General features: G+C 31.6%; 1 protein-coding gene across 2 annotated transcripts in view; it reads left to right on the top strand.

The window, feature by feature from the left end:
* LOC129219284 (inositol-trisphosphate 3-kinase B-like) overlaps window positions 1–22,199 on the top strand; it is a 46,782-nt gene extending 24,583 nt beyond the window's left edge. Inside the window, exons 5-8 of one of the 2 annotated variants that reach the window (XM_054853618.1) lie at window positions 6,584–6,733; window positions 10,918–11,019; window positions 17,983–18,054; window positions 21,609–22,199. In XM_054853618.1, coding sequence (XP_054709593.1) covers window positions 6,584–6,733; window positions 10,918–11,019; window positions 17,983–18,054; window positions 21,609–21,815 — 531 coding nt within the window. In that variant the 3' untranslated portion in view covers window positions 21,816–22,199. The remainder of the gene's footprint in view (window positions 1–6,583; window positions 6,734–10,917; window positions 11,020–17,982; window positions 18,055–21,608) is intronic. The other variant, XM_054853619.1, reaches the window with a different exon arrangement.
* The last annotated feature ends 590 nt before the right edge of the window (window positions 22,200–22,789 follow it).

Genomic DNA, 22,789 nt, shown 5'->3' with positions numbered 1-22,789 from the left:
AAAATATGCAACAAGCTTCTGTAAAATATAAACAAATGATTTGTCTATTATACAATTGTAAGTACAAACCAGACTTTTTTTTTTTAATTTCATGATCTGCAAATAATAATAATAAAAAAAAAAAACTAGCACAGATAGTCAGGGTGGCGACAGATCAGGAAAAAGTCAGGGAACTTTCACTCAGGGAAAAATCAGGGAAATATCAGGGAATTTTGAAAAAATAACTAAAATTCAGGGAAAATTGATCAAATAAAGAAAAAATTTTTTGTGCAAAATGAAATACTTTGATTCCCTTCCGCCAATTATTTATTTTAAAAAAGTAAAATTAATGAGGTGCGATTATACAGTGCCGCATATTTGTACATCATTTTTCCTCAAGGTCAAATTATTCAATCTTAGAATGAGCTTCCTAAGATTGCTTCTGTGTCTGTAAAGTTGTTTATTTTACCTTGCTTGAATTTTCCTTCCAAGCATTCCAAGCTACGTAAAATAAACAACCCTACAGGCAAAGAGGAAGCTGTAATTAATGACTCAGCTCCCTTGCCTTCACCCATTGTCTTGAAGTAATTAGTATACTGTTATCATGATTTCAAGAAAAAACCTTTGTTTTTTAAATTAATGCTGAAAAAATCTTAAAAGTTATCACTTGGAGTTTTTAATTTAATTGCTAAAATTGAATTTCGATTGAAAATCAATTTTTTTTTTTTTTTTGCCATGGTATAATTCACTGTCACTTCAGATTACAAAGAGTTTTTTCTTTTTTTTCAGACTTTAAAACTTTTATTTTAAAACTGTCTTCATTTTGAAATAATAATTGTTTTTGAATTTTAATGTTGTTAGATTACTTTTTAGTAACAAAGTTTTTTTTTCGACAATTGAAATTGAGTAGTGTACATAAGTAAATATTTTTATTATTTTTTAATAGTTAAAATGCTGTATTCATCATCAAAACCTAAGTTCTTGATTAGGGAATAGCTCAATATGACTAGTTGTTGAAAGATTTCAGTTTGTTTTACATAAATATATCTATTCTGCCATGTGCAAGTAAAGGGCAGTAACTGCACATTTTTCTTTTCTTTTTTTTTCATTTTTTTCATCTATTGTACGATATCTTTATTGTACATACTCGCTTATTTGGTTTCCGTTGGAAAAGAGGTTCGAAAAAATGTCTAATTCCAACATTTTCCTATTGTTAGTATTGAATCCACCACACATTTCTTCAAATATCTCAAACTAATTTCTGCAAATACTGCCGTTTACCAGCACAGGGCAGTATTATTTATGTAAGTAAAACTACATTACTTCTATACTTTAACTATCACTCGTTATTTTTGCAGCAACAATTATACTGCTCGAAAATGCAGTGCAAGATTATTTCCATTTAAATGTTTTAGTTTTATCATGATTAGCTATTTCTTTAAGAGTGGTTTTAATAATTTCTTAGAATTCTTATGTTAACTGGTTCCTGGAAGTAAAGTATTTGTTTAAGATTTCCTACAATATTTCTCTGTCGATAATTTAATACCACTATTTTTACCAAAAAAAGGAGCATCTTTTAAAAATATATTTATACTTAACAGCTTAAACTGTTCTAAACACTGCATTTTATTTAATATGCAATGCTTTTCAGGTAGGGCAACGAAAGGAAGCCATTATCATTGATAACTTAAATCAGGGAAATTTGGTGAACTAAATCAGGGAAAAGTCAGGGTACTTTTTTTTCCAGTTCCTGTCGCCACCCTGATAGTGACTACTGACCAAAATTTGAATCATTTTAGTTTAAATTTTTAGACTATGTTTAAAAATGTGAAATACATTTCGTTTGCTTTTAAACTGTGGATAAGGGGAACAAAATATGCAACAAGATTCTGTAAAATAAAACAAAATATTTGTCTATTATATAGTTGTAAATACAGACAAGAAGTTTTTTTTTTTAATTTCCGGCCTGCAAATAATTAAAAACAAAATCTAACACGGATAGTGACCAAAATGCTCACGCTTACTTCTTTCTCTATAACGCAGTTTAATTGACGGTTTTAAAATAGTTCTTTCCATAAGAACGCGTCCACCTACTTCCATTTTTAATGTTTTACATAACTCAAAATAATAACTGTAATATAGTCAGTGGACCTACTCCCACCTCTCATGACGACTGTGTCTCTATAAATTAAAATTTCGACCTTCTCTAATGTAGACTCTGTTTAGAGCAACAAACTTAAATACATGCTCTCTCTACTTGCATTAGTGTGAAATATTACATAGAACATTTATGGCAAGTATTAGGTTTTAAAATTTTAAGATGTTACTTAAATCTGGACTAATTTCAAATCGTTACAAGACATTAATATTACTGTCTGACTGGCATTTTTACCTACAAAAATAGAAGTTTGACATCAATAAAAGAAAATAAAATGCAGCTGACATGTATCCTTTTACGCATGTTACACTTATCCAATTTTACTCTATGGCATGTCTCTAAATCACCATGGAAAGAGAGAGCAGACACATTTTGTAAAGTTATTTATACTAAGCAAACTTTTTCTGTGAAATGTGCTTTCCTGAAAACATACAAAATAACCTAACACTTGATACCTTCATTCGAAAAGCACCGCCACATAATCCGTGAAACGGAGTGTTATAGTCTATTAACAACACTGATTGAAATCTTTATTTTCTTTACTGTCTGTTTAGCTTTTGGACATTGAGTATGATTTTGAACTAATCTGAAAATATTTTAACTGTGTCCAAGAAGACTATTTTGTATATATATTTGTGCCTGATAATAGGTATTGACTTTTATTTTTTGGTAGATCACAACTCTTTCTAAGGAGACATTCAATGATTTATTTCCAAATAAAATGTATGTGAAAAGTACTGTTACATTTTTTTTGATGTCTTGGGGAAAGCAAAACCTACAAAGGCAGCACAACCCTTTTCTTTCAAAGCATCACGTAAAAGGTTGTCCCGCAAGATTTGCAAAAGACAATAGTTTATCTTTGCATTAAGACAATTTATGTACCACCCGTCTGATTCAACCTCAGACAGTTGACACTACAGAGCCCAGACAACATGCCTCATACTTTTTCGCTTTAAGTTAATGCTACTTTATCGCCAAATGCTTGATTTTCTGTGCTATTTAAAGTCTTTTGAAGATTTGAGCATTGAGAGTGGTGTGAATGCAATTTTTTTATACTCATTTAGATAGAATTCATTCATTTGATTATCCAAAAGGTATGTTGCATTGAAAACCACCAGGCAACACCATTTAGTAAGCTAGTATTTTCTAAAGATCTGTTCTCTTTAGTAATTCCCACCATTCTGCTGGGGATTGATTATGTTTATAATTGCCTCAGAAAAATACGAGTGAGTATACATTGGTCACTAGAAACGGAGATGATTTAATAGAAAATGTAATAAGCATCAGCAAAAGATTTTTATCCAGGGGTGCCCCCTCTCCTAAGGGCAAGGGGGCACCCTCCTTAATATTGCAAAAATCCTCCCCCAATGCAAGAGCCCCCCTAAAAGTGGCAAAAATACCCCTCAAAACAACCCCCCTAAAAATTCCAATGTCACAGTCTGAACCCCCCCCCCCCCCAAGGTGGGAACCCATGTTTTATCAGTGTCATTCTGCCAATTTTTCGCTATTTCTTCTTGGTCACTAGTAAGTCTTTCACCCATGTATTTCTAATGCAATGTGAGCTGGAGTGATGCAGTTATCAAATCTTTTCTGTAAAAACTTGTTATGCATTTTAAGTTTGGCAGCTTTCAAATGTGTCAAAAATCAATTAGTTACGTCTGCAATTGTCTTAAGAAATTTCTTTGTAGTATATCCTATGAAATACTGATGGGTTTCAAAAGAGCAATTAGATGTCTCACTTCTTTTTTAACCAAATATTATTAATTATGTTTATGTATACTATATCTATTTCATTCTCGTGTTCATTGATAATTTTCAAGACAATATCTTTGCTTTGTATGTATGTCTCTAAGCATTTAATTTGACTGTTCCATTGAGGTCTTCAATTTCTATTATTGTAATACATAATAATGTAATCACATTCAATAGCTTATTCACTTTGTTAATTTTTTTTACTTTTAAGTAAATTATAATCTAAAATTAGCTACACCAATGTGTAACACTTTTTTTTTTTGGATTTATTAAATTCTAAAGTATACAATCATTCTATTTTAATTTGACTACATAATGTATTAGAATTATTACTAAATTTGTTACATCATAACAATAAATTTATGTATGAAATATGTGGAAAGTTGATTTTCATTTTGTCCAATTTTGTCTATTTTGTACAATTTTTTCCGGCGTCCCGGATGTTTTACAAAAAAGTGGTCGAAATAGCAACCCTGCTTGTTGGGAAGCAAAAACAAGTTGTATGGGTGAAAAGTGACTTGCATTTATTGCTAGTATTGATGAGAACTACTTACTGTGCTAAACAAACCCTTGATGACAGATCTTCAGTCACTCTGCTCCACTAACTTTCATAGTTAAGGAGAAACTGAAGCAAAGTAGTTTTATTTTCATTGTTTCAAAAAAAAAAAAAAAAAGGTATTTTAAAATTGAGAGAAAAGTTGTTTTAGTAAACAGTAGGTTCATTATTTGTTTTAATTTTTGACAAAACATAACTTATATTTAACAATTATTTCGTGCTTTTTCTGTCTCATTGTATAAACTGCATGATCACATAAGTCTCTAGAGTCAGAGTAGAACTGAACTTTTACATAAGTATAAAGTACTTATATTCTACAAAATAGGGCAATTAGCCTTTGTATGGTTACATGCCTGCAATACTCACATCAGCACAACTCAAAGACTTTACCATTCACTCTGCAGTAAAATCCCTTTGACTTTTATTTTTAATGATTTCTCAAATGAATGCATGTTTGTTTTTGACTTTTTTTCTTTGTAAAAAGCAAATACAGTTGCATCTTGCTATTCTATCACCTGAATGAGGAGCACACTTTTCCATTCAATATTTTTTATAAAACGTCTTGTTCTCTATTTTTTCCATTCTTAATGCATTATGCTTTTTCAAGTTATTGTTACAAATTCTGTAAATAGTAATTTTTTTTGTGATTAATTTTTCGTAATCTAGCTAAATTTGGCGTTCATTAAATTATGTTTCATCTAAAATTATTGTAGTGACATAACCTGTAAATAGTTTCTTGTAATGAATATACAACCCCTGTACATTCGGCTGAAGTATACGGTCCCCTCATTTCTGAATAATAAAGTTTGTGAATAGAAAGAAATAAGATAACGGTCTACGATTTTCGATAATCTTGTGGAATATTTGAGAGTTCCCTTTCAATGTCTATAAATAGCCGTCCCGCATGATAAAAAGTCAGTCTCGAGTTAGTTTTTGCTGGTGAATCGTTGCAGTGGTACGCTGGAGAGCATGTATTGCTCTGTTTTGTGAAGCTTTTTGAGCTGTATTTTTGCATATTTGGACGTAAATATGTGTGTAACCATTGAGTTTATGGTGTTGATTGATATTTGCTTAATTGCTGACAATTGATTTAGCAGTTAACGATCTTTCCTGTACATAGTGTAAACAAATCTCCTGTGCTTTTGTCAAGAACTGTGTCATCCTTTGAAGAAAGTTGGAAGTCGCACCGGAACCTTTAACACTTAGAGGTCTATGCCCGAGCGTCACTCGGGTTTCCGTTTTTGGTGAAGTTAACTAAGCCCGAGATTCTCTCGGGGCCCAATATTTACTCTCTTAGCTATAAAAGTACGAGTTATGTACATTTCTAGCCTTTTTATATATTATCTACGAACTTTTTACTTTCAGAAAAAAATTATAGATGGCACTAACAGGCAGAAATAACTACATGAAACGTGATTAAATTGGGGTTTAAATTCGAATTTGTGCTTTGAAATGTACTATACTACAGCAAATTTTATCAAAACTGTTTATTTGCAAATTAAACCTATTTTCAGATATTTGTTCAAGATTTAGGTATGTTTTTAATTCAGTCTATGTTAACTTAAAATGGTTTTTTGTTGGTTAAAAATGCTTTCCTATGCGGAACTTTTTTTTTTAGTTTCAAACATGCTTTTTTTGCTAATTTCTTACTAAAAATTGATTTTTATTTCATTCAAATAGATCCTTCATTACGAAAGAAAACATCTCAAAATAATGTAATAAAAAAAATTACCAAAATATACATCTTCCAAGTTTTTTTTTAAAAAATCATGCAAAGTGCTACAAAACCCCAGTCTGGAGGGAGATATGCGGTCGAAATAGCTCAGACCTGAAAGTGTTAACATTATTAAGCTTACATTGCTTGGATAGCCTGACATATCAAATTAATTTAGCTCTACTAAATATTTTTAGTTGTTCAGGTTCCTTCTTTCAGGTCCTATATCAATGTGTTGCATATTTAAAACGAAGTTAAACGCTTTTGTGCACATTCTTTTAAATGTTTTCAATTTTCTGTTTTACATACATTATTTCTCCCCCCCCCCCCCCCCTCTTCAGGACCCTGGTGCCTTTTGTGATGACCATGATAACTTTATTTGTTATTGAAGCATGGTTGAGCTCTAAATTGTTTTCTTTTTCAGGATATGTATGAAAAGATGATTCAAATTGACTCAAATGAACCAACTGAAGAAGAACACAGATTAAAAGCTATCACTAAACCCAGGTACATGGTTTGGAGAGAAACTATCAGTTCAACTTCTAGTTTAGGCTTTCGTATTGAAGGCATTAAGGTAATAAACAGACATATTTTACTTAGAAATTAAGCTATTAAACATACTGTTAATGAATCGGATAAGAAAAAAAGTAAAATTAATTTGTTCCTGCTAAATAATACTTGCATTTAGTTGTCACCCCTTTAAACTTCTAAGAATAATTTTATTTTAAGAGTATAACTCATTCTTCGTAATGCCTGCAGGAAGAGTGCCTAAAAGTTAAAAAAAAAAAGAGCATATGCATTACTTCTAAAAGCCAAAAAGAAAAGGAAAAGCATATCTTTTACCAATTGCCTTTTATGATAAATTAATAACAGGGTTTGGACAATCCTTATTAACTCCTGTTTTTTAAGAAAAGCTGTATTCTCTCTGCTGTATTAATCACAATTCTTTTCTCTTCTAATTTATCTTTCAGTAGATTGAAGAATTTGACAATTACTTTTAAAACGTCCACATATCTTTGCTTTTTATTCCTCATTGCTTCTTATTTCTTCCAACTGTAAAATGAATTCAGAAATGAACTACTAGAATTTAAAAAGCAATTTTGAGTGAATTAAGCACTTACTTTTTCTTGAAATTTCTTCCCTTATTAACGGTCTATGAAACTTTGATCCCCTTTTGGTTATTTGTAGACTAAAATTATTTTTATCATTTTTTTTTTGAAAAATCCATAATATCTAATTGAATTAAAAAATTTCCTCTTGTATGAATTGAACCCTATGTTTTGGAAGCATGTCAAGTTAAACATATGTTTTCGAGAAAAATTGCTTGCTGTGCTTGAAGTTTCAATATTTTAGAATCCAGTTACTATTTCAATTATTTTAAAAGTTCGAAGTTTTTTTTTGCTTTTAGTTGGCTTATTATGTTTATTTAGATGGCCGAGTATGCTTGGAATTGTCACTGCAAAGAATCTCTAGCCCCCCCCCCCCCCTATGTTGGAATTGGATCCTAATTTGCTAAAGTACAAAAAGCAGTAAATGTGCATTTTACTATAAATTCAGTATGTTCATGCATTCAATATACTGTATGAAAGCAAAAATAAATAATACAGGGTGTCCGAAAAGTCCTTGACACATTTTAAAAAAATCATAGAAAACCAACAAGGCAAGTCAGATACATGCCATTTTGATTTTGCTAAAAATTTTACAGTGGTTTCTTTGATTGTAGAAGACACATATTTTTTCTTTTTTTCCAAAAATTTTTTTGTTATCCACAAAAATTCCGAAAGTTGGTCCCGACTTAGGGTTTGTCTCAAATCGACATTTTTTAATATTGAATTATCTCTGCGCATTGAGCATCAGCAAGAGTAATCTTTGTGATTACAACATGATATTTAGTGCCTCAAATAAAATATATCGTCACTATAATGTACAGCCTAAAATGGAAGAAAATAAGTCACTATCAAACAAAAAAACTATCTTAATTAAAATATTTTAAAATGTTCCTAAAAAACCTTCAAAAAAGTGGTACAAATAACTTTTTTACTGCAATAATAACTTTTTTCTTCATGTTGCTTACAGTTATAATATTAAAAAGTATGCAAGGAAGCATAATCATTCTACTTGCAAGTCTATAACTTTTTATGGAAAGTTTTTGAGCATACTAAATTTTTAAATAGTATCTGGAATATTTTATATGATATAGAACCTTGAACAAAGCAATTTTAATGGCAAAATAATGGTTTAAAGGAAAACCTGGGAGAAATAAAGACATTTTTTAAAAAAGAAGTATAGAGGCAGGGGTCTGGCCAGAGGAAATTTGGGTCCGTTAACAGACCCTTCACAAAAATCTGATCAACCAAAACGGACCTTTCACAAAATCCAGACCAACCAAAACGGACCCTTCACAAAATTCTGATAAACAAAAACGGATCTTTCACAAATTGTTTATTGGAAGAGCAAATCTCAAATCAAAATAACGCAGCATATTTCCAACGATAATGTTTGGAACTTTTTTTGAAGTTTAGAGGTTTAAACTTATACAAAATCTGCTAATTTTGCAAAAGAAAAAAAAAGCGCTCTTGTTTAATCCGGAACCTAATGCTGTTATGATCACTATCTCCAAAATGATCCCCTGCACACAACCCCTGAACAAAACTTCCTATGTCACAAAAAACTAGATCCAAAATCACCTCCTCTCGAGTTTCCTGAGTTACAACTTGATCTAAGAAACAGTGACCAATTACTTTTAAAAATTCCTCCTCTTTGCCATTACCAAGATAAAAATTATTCCAATCAATACCCGGAAAATTGAAATCCCCCATTATGATAACGGATCCTTTAGTGGACATGTCACTAATAATACAGTACATCTGTTCATCTTGTCCCTGGTTTGAATTAGGTGGCCTATAAATGTTTCCAAAGCATAGCTTTTTGCCCTTACTGCTCATCAACTCCAGCCAAACCATATCAATATCAGTAGGCTTATCATTTATGACCAATTCATTGCAAATAAAATTCTCTTACATAAAATAAAACCCCACCACCTCTTTTATCTACTCTATCCTGTCTGAACAAATTATATCCAGCTATATGTAATAACTTAGCATCAAATTTGCATCAATCAATTATCTTTCCCCCATAGACATAGAGGAGCTGTTGCAACTGATATGAACTAGTTCTTATAGTGTAGTCTTTATAGTGTTTCTCTTAGATGTGTAAACCAATATATACTTGATAATGTCTAAAGCTCTTCCGGAGCAAGACCTAATAAATGTTGATTCTTCTTAAAGTGTAAGATTCTTTGAAGTTTCCTTTATGTGTGATGTTTCATCAACTTCAGTGAAAAAAAGAGAAAATGCCAAAAAAAAAAAAAAAAAAAATTCAGAAATTAAAAAAATGCTTAAAAAAGGAGCATCAAAATACCTTAAAGAATAAAATCTATTTTTAACTAGTAACGCTATTCATACCCCAATTCGTACATATTGCAGATTTGGTAAATATTGCAGCTATTTGAACATTTTTGCTGTTTTTACAGGCCAAAAAGTGAAATTTAAAAAAAAAAAAGATATTTTCCAAAAATATTCATTTGACCAAGCCCACATTTGAAGAGTTTACTTTCAAAACGGATTATTTCCAATTTTATGATTTTGACAAAACGAAAAAACGTTTTATGCACAAACACTAGCTTAGAATCTCAAATTTCTCACGGTGTTTTGAAAGAATAACAAGTGACTATTGGCATAAGTCTAGGAATTTTTCCTCAATTTTACCAGACCGAAATTGCCAGTTTTATTTTGGATATATTCCTTTTTGATGTAAAACAGTAAATAGTTTCTTTTGCAAAAAAAAAAATGCATTTTCTTCAGAAATAAATTTCAGATTGAAACAAAATATTCAATTTTTTTAATACATATATATATGTTTCCTTTACTTTATTCCTTCCTACTTACTTTATTCTTTTCGTTGTACATTTCAAAAATAAAGGGACCTTCCATCCAATTAAGTATGAACAATAAAACTACCCGAGCAGATTCAAATAACAACGTTTTAGGTATTAAAGTATCCCAAATCAAAGATTAATTAATACTAATTTAATAGTAATATTCATTGTTTAATATTAATTCTGTAATCACAATTTGAAGTTGTGCTTGCCTAACTGATAAGACTTGCACAAGGTGCTGCGATCTCTTAATACGGACAGGTATCACGCTTGATTTGAAATGCTCAGCCAGTGCTTCGCTCCGCTCTTTTGTTTGTCAGTTTTTTTTTTTTTTTTGAGTTAAAAGTAGCAAATTCAAATTTGGATATGTGCCCTTTTGTTATGAAAGTGAATGAGTGGGTACCGGCAATAAAGGCATTAGTTCTACTTTGTTGCAAAAGAGCTGGTGGAAAATAAGGGGATGGATATACACCGTTTAGGAGGAAAAACCAATGTTTATGCATTTTTTAACGGTAAATATAAACCACTTTGAGAAGAAATTCATAGGTCGATAGGGCTTATATGAGAGATTCTGAAAACGAAAAATAAATGTTTTTTTCAAAAGGGGATACAATCCGTTTTGAACGTAAACTCCTCATTTGTTGGTAGGTAGTATCATTTCCGATAATCTGAGTTTGGTATTTTTTTTTCACCCCAACCTATTGTTTGTTTAATATAAGTAAGCAAAAAACTTAGCTTTACTTTAAATTTCCAAGTTTTTTATGGATTTATTTCTGTCATATATGTATATTTTAATCATTAGTTTAATATTCATACTTTAGAAATCTGATGGAACCACCAGTAGAGATTTTAAAAGAACCAAAACCAAAGAACAAGTCATGGCTGCTATTCTAGATTTCACCGATGGATTTTCTTCAGCTATTGTGAGCATTAATGCTTTTCTCATAATTTCAAATTCAACTTCAACTTCCCTCTCCTTTTTTTCCCTTCTAGCTGAATCTATGATGAGTGTGTGGTTGCGTTTTCATAATGCAACCGGTCAACCAGTGACTAACTAGCGTTCTATGAGAGCTGCCAGTTAAACTGATTGTTACTGATGTTTTTCTGTAGCTTCACTGGTAGATTCACCGGTTGATCGCAATTTAAGCTAGTTGATTGAAACCTGTGACACTTTTGGCCAATAATGAGTGTTTTTCACCTGTGCGTTATTTGTCTGCGCTAGTAACCGGTTATCAACTGGAAGCGTTTAATGAAGCATTGGTTGATGAATAACCACTGATGTCATTAGCTGTTATGTGCTCAACCGACCAGTCATGGTATTTGCAGGCAACCTATGAGTTGTGAAAAATAAATGCTTCAGGTCTCAGAACAGTAAAAACTAATTTAAAAAAAGGATAGAGAGAGTAAAAAACTTCTTTTTTAATAGCACAGCTGAGTAACCCTGAAGATACACCTCCTGACTTACTTTGACAGTAGTAAAATTCAGGTTGCAAAATTTCTTTTCTGATAGTTATGAGTTTAGTTCTGTCTCACATGTATCCCCAACTGCATTCTTTTATTTTTATTCCTTGTGATCTTAGTTGGCTATTAGTTGCATTGCCAATATTACATTATTTGCATTGCCAATAGTGCACTTATTTAGTTAGCACTAATGTTTTAATTATATATTATATTATTAATTTATTATTATTATTTTAAAATTTAACCTGATGTAAGAAGATATGGATTATAGTGGAGTAAAGAGAAATAGTAAAAATTTTTTACTCACTTTGCAGCTTCATGTGTCTGGCAAAATTATGATGATGACATTAAACTCGTAGTGGATTCTGATCAAAATACAAATATTAAAATAAACAGAAAACATTTTAACCTTTAAAATACGACTGCTGTCTTGTGATAGTTCTTTCTCTCACTTGCCTCTTTATTTTTTGTGCAATAATAAAAATTTAGAAATTTATCTCTTAAATTTAGAAAATCCCCTGCTAAAATCTGGGCTAATTTTTCCTGCTAACTTTTATGTGTAGGGTTAAAGTATTATACATTATTGTTTTGATTTTGGGTGGCAATCTCAAATTGCTTCTGTATTATTTGCTAATTCTTATTTGTCATGCAATTCTACTACTTTTGCAAATTTGTATTGAGCAGGCTTGAAAATTATATTGCCTGACATGCCCGGGCATGTAAAAATTTGGATTAGGCAGAAATCTTTTACCCTTACATACCTGGGCATGTATTCTTTTAATCAAATATTTATTCGCAAAACCTTATTTTTTATTATTTTATTAAAAAATTACCACATCCTTACACTAGCTCAAAATTTATTTCCAGCAGTCCCATTAAAATCACTGGGAATCTTTGGCAAAGTCAGCAAGTGATCTTCCTTAAATCGAATGTGAAGAGAATACAGTCACTCTCGATAACTCGAAGTTCCAAGGGACCATCTAAAACTTTCTAGTTATGGGAAGTTTTCACAACAGTCTGAAGAGTTTGGGACCCGATGAAAACTTCGAGATAAAGGAATATTCGAGTTATAAACTTGGAGTTATCGAGATTCTACTGTACTTTCGTTTACCGCTACAGGGATTGCCTTATAACCTATTAACAGTTTAGCAATTCATGGTGTGGAGTATGAGAGTTTCGAGCTATTGATAGCAGTCAAACACTGGTTGTTAACCACCAATGAAACAAGACATGTTGATAGACATGCATATCAACAATTGCGTTGGAAATGTAATTTAAATTTTGTACATTTTAACAATGACTCATTATGTACTATTTATTTAAACTAATTTTTTTAGAACTTATGTAAATATAATACTTAATTCACTCACACACAGATATAAATATATTAAATTATTTTTTTGTGTGATTAATGCTATATGACAAATTTAAATGTTTTTATTAATATACAATAAAAACAAACTGGGCATATGAATTTTATTCAGGCATGTATTATTTATGGCGTATTCACATTTTGACCTTTCTGTCCGTCCCATTTTTTTTGCTGCCAGACTGGTTTTCAGAATCCGTTGCCATGACAGCATACCTAATTGCACGGCTGCGGTCACGTTTTGACGGCCCTCTGATTCGAGGAGCGAATGTGACTTCCAATCACAGGAGAGACGCTGTTTTTACTTTTGCAGGGTTGTTTCTCATTTTGTTTACTGCTAGTTTCGCACGAAATTTGTGTTTTTTTGTACATACAAGTTAAATCTATCATGGTCATGCATTCAAAACAAGTTCTATCCTTCTATATTATGGCACTTAGTTTCAAAAGTTGTCAAATCCTAGTGATTTTGAATTACCTTAAAGATTTGCTGGACTTTTCAAGGATTTGAATAAATAGCAGACCTGCCAACTCTCCCGTTTTTCACGTGAGACTCCCGTTTTTTACTCCATTCTCCCGGTTGTACGTTTGAGTATCCATTTCTCCCATTTTTTTAAATTCTTTTCGGGTTTTTTTTATTTTTTTTAAAATTGAACTTAATTTTCTTCCTTAAAATAGCTACTCACAGCCCTAATAAATGGCGTGGCTAGCAGAGCAAGCTCACGTTCGACGAGCACGACCGGTCAGTTAATCACGTGACAGCTAATGATCACGTGCTCCAATCAACTGCTTAGAATGGTAACAGATGCGGTAACCGGTTGATCATAGAATGCTGCGGTTAGTAACCGGTTACTTACCGATCGACCGGTGAGGTTCGTCGAACGCAAGGTGAGCGGCAAACATCCGATGGGTGCGTTCGGAGTGTTGACCGAAATGCTTCCGTAGATGGTGTTTTGATTTAACTCTACGTTCACACTTCCACTTCTATCTCACGCATGCGCCGTTGCCGTTTCGCGGTATCGTTCAGTTTTCAGACGCATGCTAACTGCGGCGCATGTTTTCATCTTGATCTACAGCGTGCGTTGTAGTTTAACATTCATCTTTAGCGATGTCTGAAAAAATAGAAATATCTACAAACAAAAAGAGCGATTATACGAGTGAATTCTCTTTCATGAAAAAATCAAATAAATACTTGTTATAACAGTATTTTTTTACTTATTATAGCATCGTTTAAAATATCCCTTTTTCTCCCTTAAAGCTTTGACTGGATCTCCTGTTTTTTCTTTTCATAAGGTTGGCAAGTCTGAAATAGGCTTTGCCATGCATCTGTTCATGAATGTAATGTGTACTATTTTGCCAGAAATATCCTGACACTTTCAAAAATTGTCATATTTTTCGAACTTCTCGATAAATAAAATAATCAAATTATTTTGTAACAAATTTAGTTATGCAATTTATAGGAGACCAACAACAAATTGTTTTTTTTTTTTAATTACGCCCACCATTGTTTTTTCAAAAATAAAGCGTCTTGCTGTCCAGTATAACAATGAAGTGGCTTCACAGGGTGTTAGGGCCTGGAAGTCATCACCATTATGAATATCATGAAAAGAGGAGCAACTATAAAGATGCTCCCCTGTCATTGGAGAAGTCCCCTCACAGAGCACACAGAGAGATGTATCTGCCAGGTTGATTTTATGTAAATGGGCCTGTAGATAGTCATGTCCAGTAATGGTTCGGAAAGAGGCAACTCCCAGGGCTCTGGGAAGGAGAGAAAGGCACGTACGCTGTTCATCATCCAGAAGGCAAGCCCAGGGCTTTCGGTCAGCTTTAACAACAAATTGTAGAAGCTAAAAGTTTTTTTCGATCATCCTAAATAGTTAAAAGAGGAAAGAAGCTAATGATTTCTATAATTTGTAAAATGTATATTTAAATGGCATGATAAATTGAGTAAAAATATTGCATAAGTATTTTTGATATTTGAAAGAATCCGTTTTCTGTTCGGAAGATATTTTGAGCTTTGAATACTAAATGATAATGCACGATAATGTATTCCTGGTGTTTTTCTAGAAATGTCGATTGAAACTGAAAACACATGCTTGATGCTCATGTTTCCGATAGTGTAATTTTCAAATTTAAGCTGTAAGTAAATATCAATATCGTAGGTTGGTTGTATTAAATTTATTGGTGCAAGAGCTTTAATAGGCTATACTGCATCATATAGCCTATTAAGGCTATAAAATAATCATATCTAAGGCCTGAAATTTAATAACGTTACCTTTTTTTTAAAACTCTTTAGGACGTGTTGGGAGTTTTAAAATAAGACAAAAATATTATAACTATTTCTCATAAAAAAAGGCATATGCAAAAAAACATAAGGAAAAAAATTGATTCTACCCTACATTCTAATTATTAGCACCATCATACATAAATTCAATAGAACTTACTCATTCTTAAAGCATTTCAACGGAGTTGCACCATTTAGTTTTCGAGTAAAAGATTATCGCTGTCCATCATTATAGAAGATGTTGATAACATAACAAAAGCTAGCAGAAATAACTTAAAAGCGACTTCGTGAGAGGATGAGACAAAAGGAGTTTTCATTCACCTTTTTAGAACTGTTTTATTTGGGAAGAATGAGGTTGTCCCTTCCTTGACACTTCTTCCTCAGTTCACTGATGTTAATTCCCCCCCCCCTTTTCCAGAATTACAAAAAAATGGGGCTAAAACAGTGCTAAAACATGGGGAAGGACTTCCTTATGGAATTACAATAAGGGTTGTTTTATCAGTTATTTCCAACTTCAATAAAAATTGTATCAAAATTTCTTAATATAAATATTTTAAGACAACTGTATGTAAATTTAAGAAATAAATGGTGTTTTAAGGGAAAATCCATGTTTAAATACAAGATAAACTCCTTTGTTTAAAGAGCAATGTTTATATATTTAAGGGCATTTTTTGCTGTTTAAAAAAAAAATTAGTTCTGAAGCACATTGTTAAATATTTTTTAGGTTATCAAAATTGGGGATCTAATCATAACTCTCAGTTATTACTAAATGATTGAAACACTAGGCCAAAAAAATTTTTTTTTTTAATGTTTTAAGAGATGAAGAGTACTCAAACTTGAACTTATATGAAATATCAACACTATTGTAGTAGTATCGTGTCAAATTCGCATCTGTTGCGTGCCTAGATTCCTATCAGACTAAATATAATTTTTTTATGTATAACTCTCATTACATTTTTGCTAAAACTTCAACCAGCAAGTTTTTCTTTTTTATTTTAAAAAGAACATTTAATCTTTCTTTTATAAATTCTATAAACGATCAAGGGAAAAAATGTTTTTGACAGAAATGTTGTAGGCAGAAATTTCATAAATTTTCTGTTACGCCTCTTGCTTACCGGTACTGTTCGGCCATTTTAATTCCTACTGCCCCTAATTCTTCCGAAGGTTTAAAACAAACTGCTGGCATGACGTTCGTGACAAGCAAACAATGTCTTTTCAAAAGGTTTATTGCAATCAGAGCAACAGTACTCATAGCTTGTTGTAAATCCATTTTTATTAGGAGAACGACAAAAAAACAGAAAACTAGTAACAAAAACCCGGGATAAATATGCGATTTCATTAGCTCGCATTAGATGCGCGCTCTTCACCCCTAGCGGGTGAACACCATCACATAAATATCGAACGGAGCTAGTATGAAAACTGCAACTTTTCTCCCCCGTCTATCACGTCGTCAACACATAGTGTGCAGACGTGACAGTCAAAATATGAATTGGCCTTTAGACAAACATGCCCAGTAGGGCATGCAAAATTTTAATGCTTTTTCTAGCCCTGGTGTTAACTATTATCTTCAACTCATTTTCTATTTTTTGCTGAGGATTTGCACTTTCATCTTTTTGCCGTGCTCTATTCAAAATTTCTATCAAGTTGCATCTGGGCTAATTAAAGCCATGTGAGGCAGTGAGAAGCAAAGGGATGTAGTGGCAAAATTAAAAGTTTGGAAATAACCAGTACAAATGGGAGATGGACCCCTCCTCTGTCTTTGGGCAAGATATTAGTCCTAGTAGGTGCTGCTGTACAGTATGATTTAGAAAAAAAAATCTGTGAAAGCCAACCTAGGACATTATCTTTATAGTTGTTTTACTCAAAACTTGAAAATTTCCACTTACATCCCTATTCTTCTCACTGCCTCATATGTAAAATTTATCCCTAATGTTTTCCAGTCTTTTTAAAGATATAGTTCAGAATAATTTTAATGAAATTTAATTTTATCTAATTATTAAAAATCTTTAGGATAGCAATATGTTTCTGATGTTATGCCACTTTCTTGTGTAAGAAATAAAATATTTTTAAGAAAACGATTTGATGACTAAGAAACAATTCAAGTTTCTTAATGCAAGTCTTATTTTCAGCTTTTAAAGTTTTGACAATTATATCAGGTGCTGTAACTATGAAATATAGCTCAAAATATATTGCTGATTTTTTTTGGGGGGGGGGGAGACAGCATAGAATAATGTTTGTCTGGTAATTGTTAAAAAAATGTTTAGAGTGACCAAAAAAAAAAAAAAAAAAATCAATAATGCTTGTAAAAAATACAAAGTGTTTTGAAAACTTAATGTGCAAGATGTTACATGTAGTAAATAGAATATTTTAAGCTTGATTTATGTATTTATAATCCAGACTGCATGTATTTTTATAGAGAGTTTCCCAAGTTGGGAACTTTGAAAATGAGACTTTCCTCCTACAATTTAAACCCCTTTTCATACCTAGGCATGTGTGCTCCATGATTGCATGGGAATACCAATAACTGTCTAAGGATTAATTTTCACAAGTTATGATTTTTGTTGCGTGTTTCTTTTGCTCTGAATTGCTATCAGTAAAATTTCCTTTTTGTATCCTTTTTGCATTCGCTTTTTAAAACTATGAGCTAATTTCTGCATGCATGCCATCAACAGTTTTTTCCTTTTTACAGTTTGCAAAGGAAATGTTGTGATGAATATGACTGGATTGTAAAAGCAATTTATTTTTTTCTTCTAACTCGTTTTCTTTTTCTTTCAGAATAAATATTATCTACGCATGCAGAATATTTATGATGCATTAGCAAAGTCGGAATTTTTTTCATCACATGAGGTGAACAATTCCTTACTGATTTTTTTGTTTTGTATTGAATTAAAAAAAGTTATAATTTTTGATGTAAAGCATAACACATGTTTTCCGTAATATAATGTAATATGTTTTAATATTAAGAACAGTTTCTTACATTACTAATCAGATCCCATCTTTATTTCTATCTTTGAAAGTTTTTTGAAAACTTGAGCTTTACAAACTTCTAACATTAATTAGAATTTTTGAATTATTTCATGAGAAAGTTATGGTTAATATAAAATGTTTAAGACTAATTTTAAGGAACAGGGTCACACAAATTCTAGGCAATTGACCACCTGGGTGACTGAAAAATACTTCAGTGACTAGTTGGTTCAGAATCCATGCTACAACATTTTCTTATAAACACTGATAAAAATTTTTGATCTAAAATATTCTCCTGATGCCTAAGAATTTGAAGTTTTCGTTAGTATCTGCAAATAAGTGTACTCTACTAGTACAGTAAACTCCTGATTATCCACATCCTTTCACACATTCAGAAAACTTCAGCGATGATTAACTGAATGTAAATAAATGCACACATTTTATCTACATGTGCAAAGTTATTTTCTTGACATTCTTATATTTCTTTCTTCCTCTTTTGTTCCAATGGCATCAAACCTTCCATGGTCACCAAAACATGAATACTTGAAACCTGAGTGTTGCATCAACACTATTAACTGCTTTAAATCTACACTACTCACTAATTTTTAGATCTACACATCTTGCTCTTGTAATCGAGTGACCGGACCAGTCTTGTTCAACACAATTCCCCTCCTATTCCATTTGCATTTTAAATGTAACCTGGCTCAATCTGTTCAGTTAATCTGTTAGCACCATTTGTTTGCATTTGTGCTTATTCATTTGCAATGATAAGTTATCTTTTTTAGCTTTTACATACATTTTTTACAATATTATCATTTAGCTGCAGTTTAAATATATTAGTTTTATTCATCTTTCTGAAACTATTGCATATAGTAGTATTATTTTTTACGTACTTTGCCGATTAACCGTGAATTCAGTTATCTGCGGTTAGTATGCCACCTTATTTTGTGGCTAATCGGGAGCATATAAAGATTTTTTTAAACAAATTTAATAGGTACACAGCCAGTAATATGATCAGTGATAAAGTCGTTTATGGATGAATTGTGCCATGTACATGCTCTATGTAGGTTGCTTATCTTAAAATAGGGGCGTGCAACAGTGCTAGATATATGAGATGGAAAAGAATTTCAGTGAATGAAAATTACAGTTGAGCAGAAACTGTTGAGTGATTTGGAAGGAAGAAAGGAAACATTCCTACAGTTATAAAAAAGAAAAAATTGAAAATAAATTTCTTCCCTCACAAATTTTGAACATGGATAAAGTTCCGCTCACATTTGACTGTACATTTGATCAGATTTGATCACACAGGTGTACAAACAGTGTTCATTATAACTACTGGCCACAAAAAACCCCCCTTCATATGCATAATAGCTTGTGAGACTAATGGTGAAAAGCTTAAACAGTCACTCATCTTCAAACAGAAGACCATTCCAAAAAAGGGAATTTCCTTAAATGCATCGTCATTTGTGTTAGCCAGAAAGGGTGGATGTTTGAGGATGTTATGCATGACTGGCTGGAGACAGTTCTACCAGCATCGAAAAGGTTTGTTTTTCAATCCAAGGGGGTTGCTCATCATGTACTCAATGCACTCCCATGGGGTAAGTGTGGTCAAGAATTGCTTCGAAGACCTGCAACCACTTTGGCAATGAAACCAGAAATATCGACCAAAACACTGCAACTGCTGAACATGGGTCAATAAATCTTTCAAAGTGAAAATAAGAAATCAATGGGAAGCTTATCTTCAAATGAAGGGCTGGGAGCAATAACATGGTAACCCAGGCCTTCATGCAATGCCATTTTATTGCTCCCAGCCCTTCAAATATTCGAGATTAGAATTGTGATGAAACTGACTGGGGTATGGATGACTGCGATACAAATTACAAACTCTTATGCAATTATCTTTTCGTAACTGATAGAATCAGACTTTGACACCAATGATTTTTTTTTTGTACTAATAAATGTTTCTCTTTTCCGAAATTTCATCAATTTTTTCAGACAGTTTTTCCTTTCTTAGTTGTTATTAACTTATGGGAAAAGGGTAGGTTGTCAATTTTTTACAGTCATTCCCTAACATATCATGGTTCACTGCAAACCTAGTTGCAACAATTATGGCAATGCAATGCTTCTGAGATTTTTCCTCCCAATGCACTTTTTTTTGGAGGATGCTGTGTTTCTTACAAAAATTACAGTACATTTGCGATTCCCATCCTTATGTATTTACATATAACGCTATTTATTATTATTCGGAGAAGATGAACTACCGTTAAGAAAAATTCAGTTTAAAGGTCCCTGAGTTTGTTGAAACGAGGTTTAACTGTAAAAGGTTTGTCATTTTTAGCAGCATGATTCCTTTTTTGCCAACTCTTCATTTTGTTAAATATTGGTGTAGTATCTAGTTAATAATAGAATTTTGTCTTTGCAGTTCAGTGAGTTTTCTTGGATTACCTTTTAACTCAATATTTTGCTAGAACTAGTTTCGTTAAATTGTATTGAATAAAATGTTTGAATTTTTTTTTCAGTTTTGCTGTCTAAATGTTTGAGATTTTTACAGGTCTTCCTTTTTATAATTATAAATTTGTTTTATTACTGCATTTTTTTAGTTTTATGTTATACAGGAAGGTGTTATAGTCATATACAAAATGATTTATTTTACATCAATTCTAAAAATGTCTTTCAATAAGATGGGATTTTTTTTTAAATAGCAGTTTAGTCTTGCATCATTGGGTTTGATAATGTTTTAGTGTGTACTTAAATTAAAATGAAAATATTACTGTTGGAAGAAATTTTTTACTTTTATGTATGAAAAATAAGTGATAAAATGAAACAAAAAGCTCAAAATTACAGAAATATTGCATTAACATAATCTCCTTTTTGGTGCATGCAAAATTTTGAGCCTCTGATAGTAGGCAGAAAAAAGGCTGCTTAGCATCAGAAGTTCAAAATGTTTTCTGCATTGAAAAAGGTTTATTTTTTTACTCTGAATTGTGTGTATATGCAATATTTTTGCAGTTTCATGTTTTAATCAAGTTATTTTTTCATCATCTTCAACAAATTCGCTTAAGAAAAGGAATTAAATAGTTCAAATATATAGATTTATTTTTCATAAATGAACATCAGGTGTTTGCAGCTCTCTACTAGTGTGCCTGGCCCTTTATTGAAAAAAGTTGTGCACCCCTATCCTAAAAGCTTAAAGGTAAACCTTTAATAGGTTAGTGGTTTCATTAACTTAAACCACTGTACAGCAATATTTCAAAGCTCTGCGAAAACGAGTGTTCTAGTCTAAACTAAACTAAAGCTGGCCTGCATAAAACTAGCAAAATAATAAGCATAATGTATGTTTCCTACTCTTTTTGTCAAATTCTTAGACTATCTACATTAATTCTAACAATTTGTTTTAAATTATTGTTGTTTAACAATTACTTTGAACTTTATTTTAGTTTATTGGAAGTTCACTTTTGTTTGTTCATGATAAACAGAATGCAAATATATGGTTGATTGACTTTGCAAAAACTGTACCTCTACCTTTGCATTTACACATTTCTCATCAAGATCCATGGAAAGTGGGTAATCATGAAGATGGTTACTTGATTGGAATTTCAAATTTGTTAAGCATTTTTAAAACTTTGAATGAGAAAGCTGTCTAAATATTGTTTCATCTTGTATATGATCATTTGTTTAGAACGAACCAATTTTGAATGCTGAACAAGTCTTCATGTATTTTGCCTATATTAACTTTGTAATATTGTTTTTGTTATCCTATGAAAAGTATTTAAACTTGTTATACACATCTATATATATTTATATATATTGAAAAGTATTTTTGACACATCTTGTATACTAATTTTATTCCATGTATATGGGCATAATTTATATTAAGATGTATATTTTCACTGATTTTTTTTTTTTTTTTTTTTTTTTTTTTTTGCTGCAGGAAGATTATTTTCTTCTACAAAACTGTCTATATAAACTTCTGCAGTACAAATTTTGCAGCATTGTGCAGCATAACATTTCAAATAAAAAAATATTTAAGTGCCAGTAGTTGTGTCTTTCATTTGTGATACATAAGAAGAAATTGTTTCTTTTTATGTCTGTCTGGGGAGGCATTGTGTTCTTCTGAAAAATTCCTTAAAAAAGAGAAAAGTAGAAACCTTAATTTGAAACTAGTGCAAAGAAACAGGTTTGGGTATTGGTTCAATGGGTGCATTAAGGGTTTAATATGATTGTCAATGGAACATCTCTTTCTTACAAAGATAGCTCCACATGCAGTCGAGTCTCGACTTGCATGAGGGATGCATTCAAAGCTCCCTCGTGTAAGTTGGAATTTCACATTGTAGAAAAGGTTATGTATACGAATTGTTTAGAAACATTCCCAATTCTTTTTGATGCTTATAAACATCCCTTAAACTGCCATAAAAGATTCCTCAACTAAGCATTACCATTTTTTGCATATGGAGCTGAATTTTTGCTGTATTAAAAAAAAAGTTTTATTTAAATTTAAATACTGTCCAGATGCACAAAATCAAATCAAATGATCAATGGGAGGGAGAGACATAAAACAGTATGATACGTACAACATGTAGTATAATAATTTGCTGCACTCGAATATTACTGTGGTACA

Source organism: Uloborus diversus, chromosome 3 (genome assembly GCF_026930045.1).
Source record: "Uloborus diversus isolate 005 chromosome 3, Udiv.v.3.1, whole genome shotgun sequence".
Taxonomy (NCBI): Eukaryota; Metazoa; Arthropoda; class Arachnida; order Araneae; family Uloboridae; genus Uloborus; species Uloborus diversus.
The sequence above is the reverse complement of the archived record's forward strand: the minus strand, read 5'-3'. Positions and strand labels throughout refer to the sequence as shown.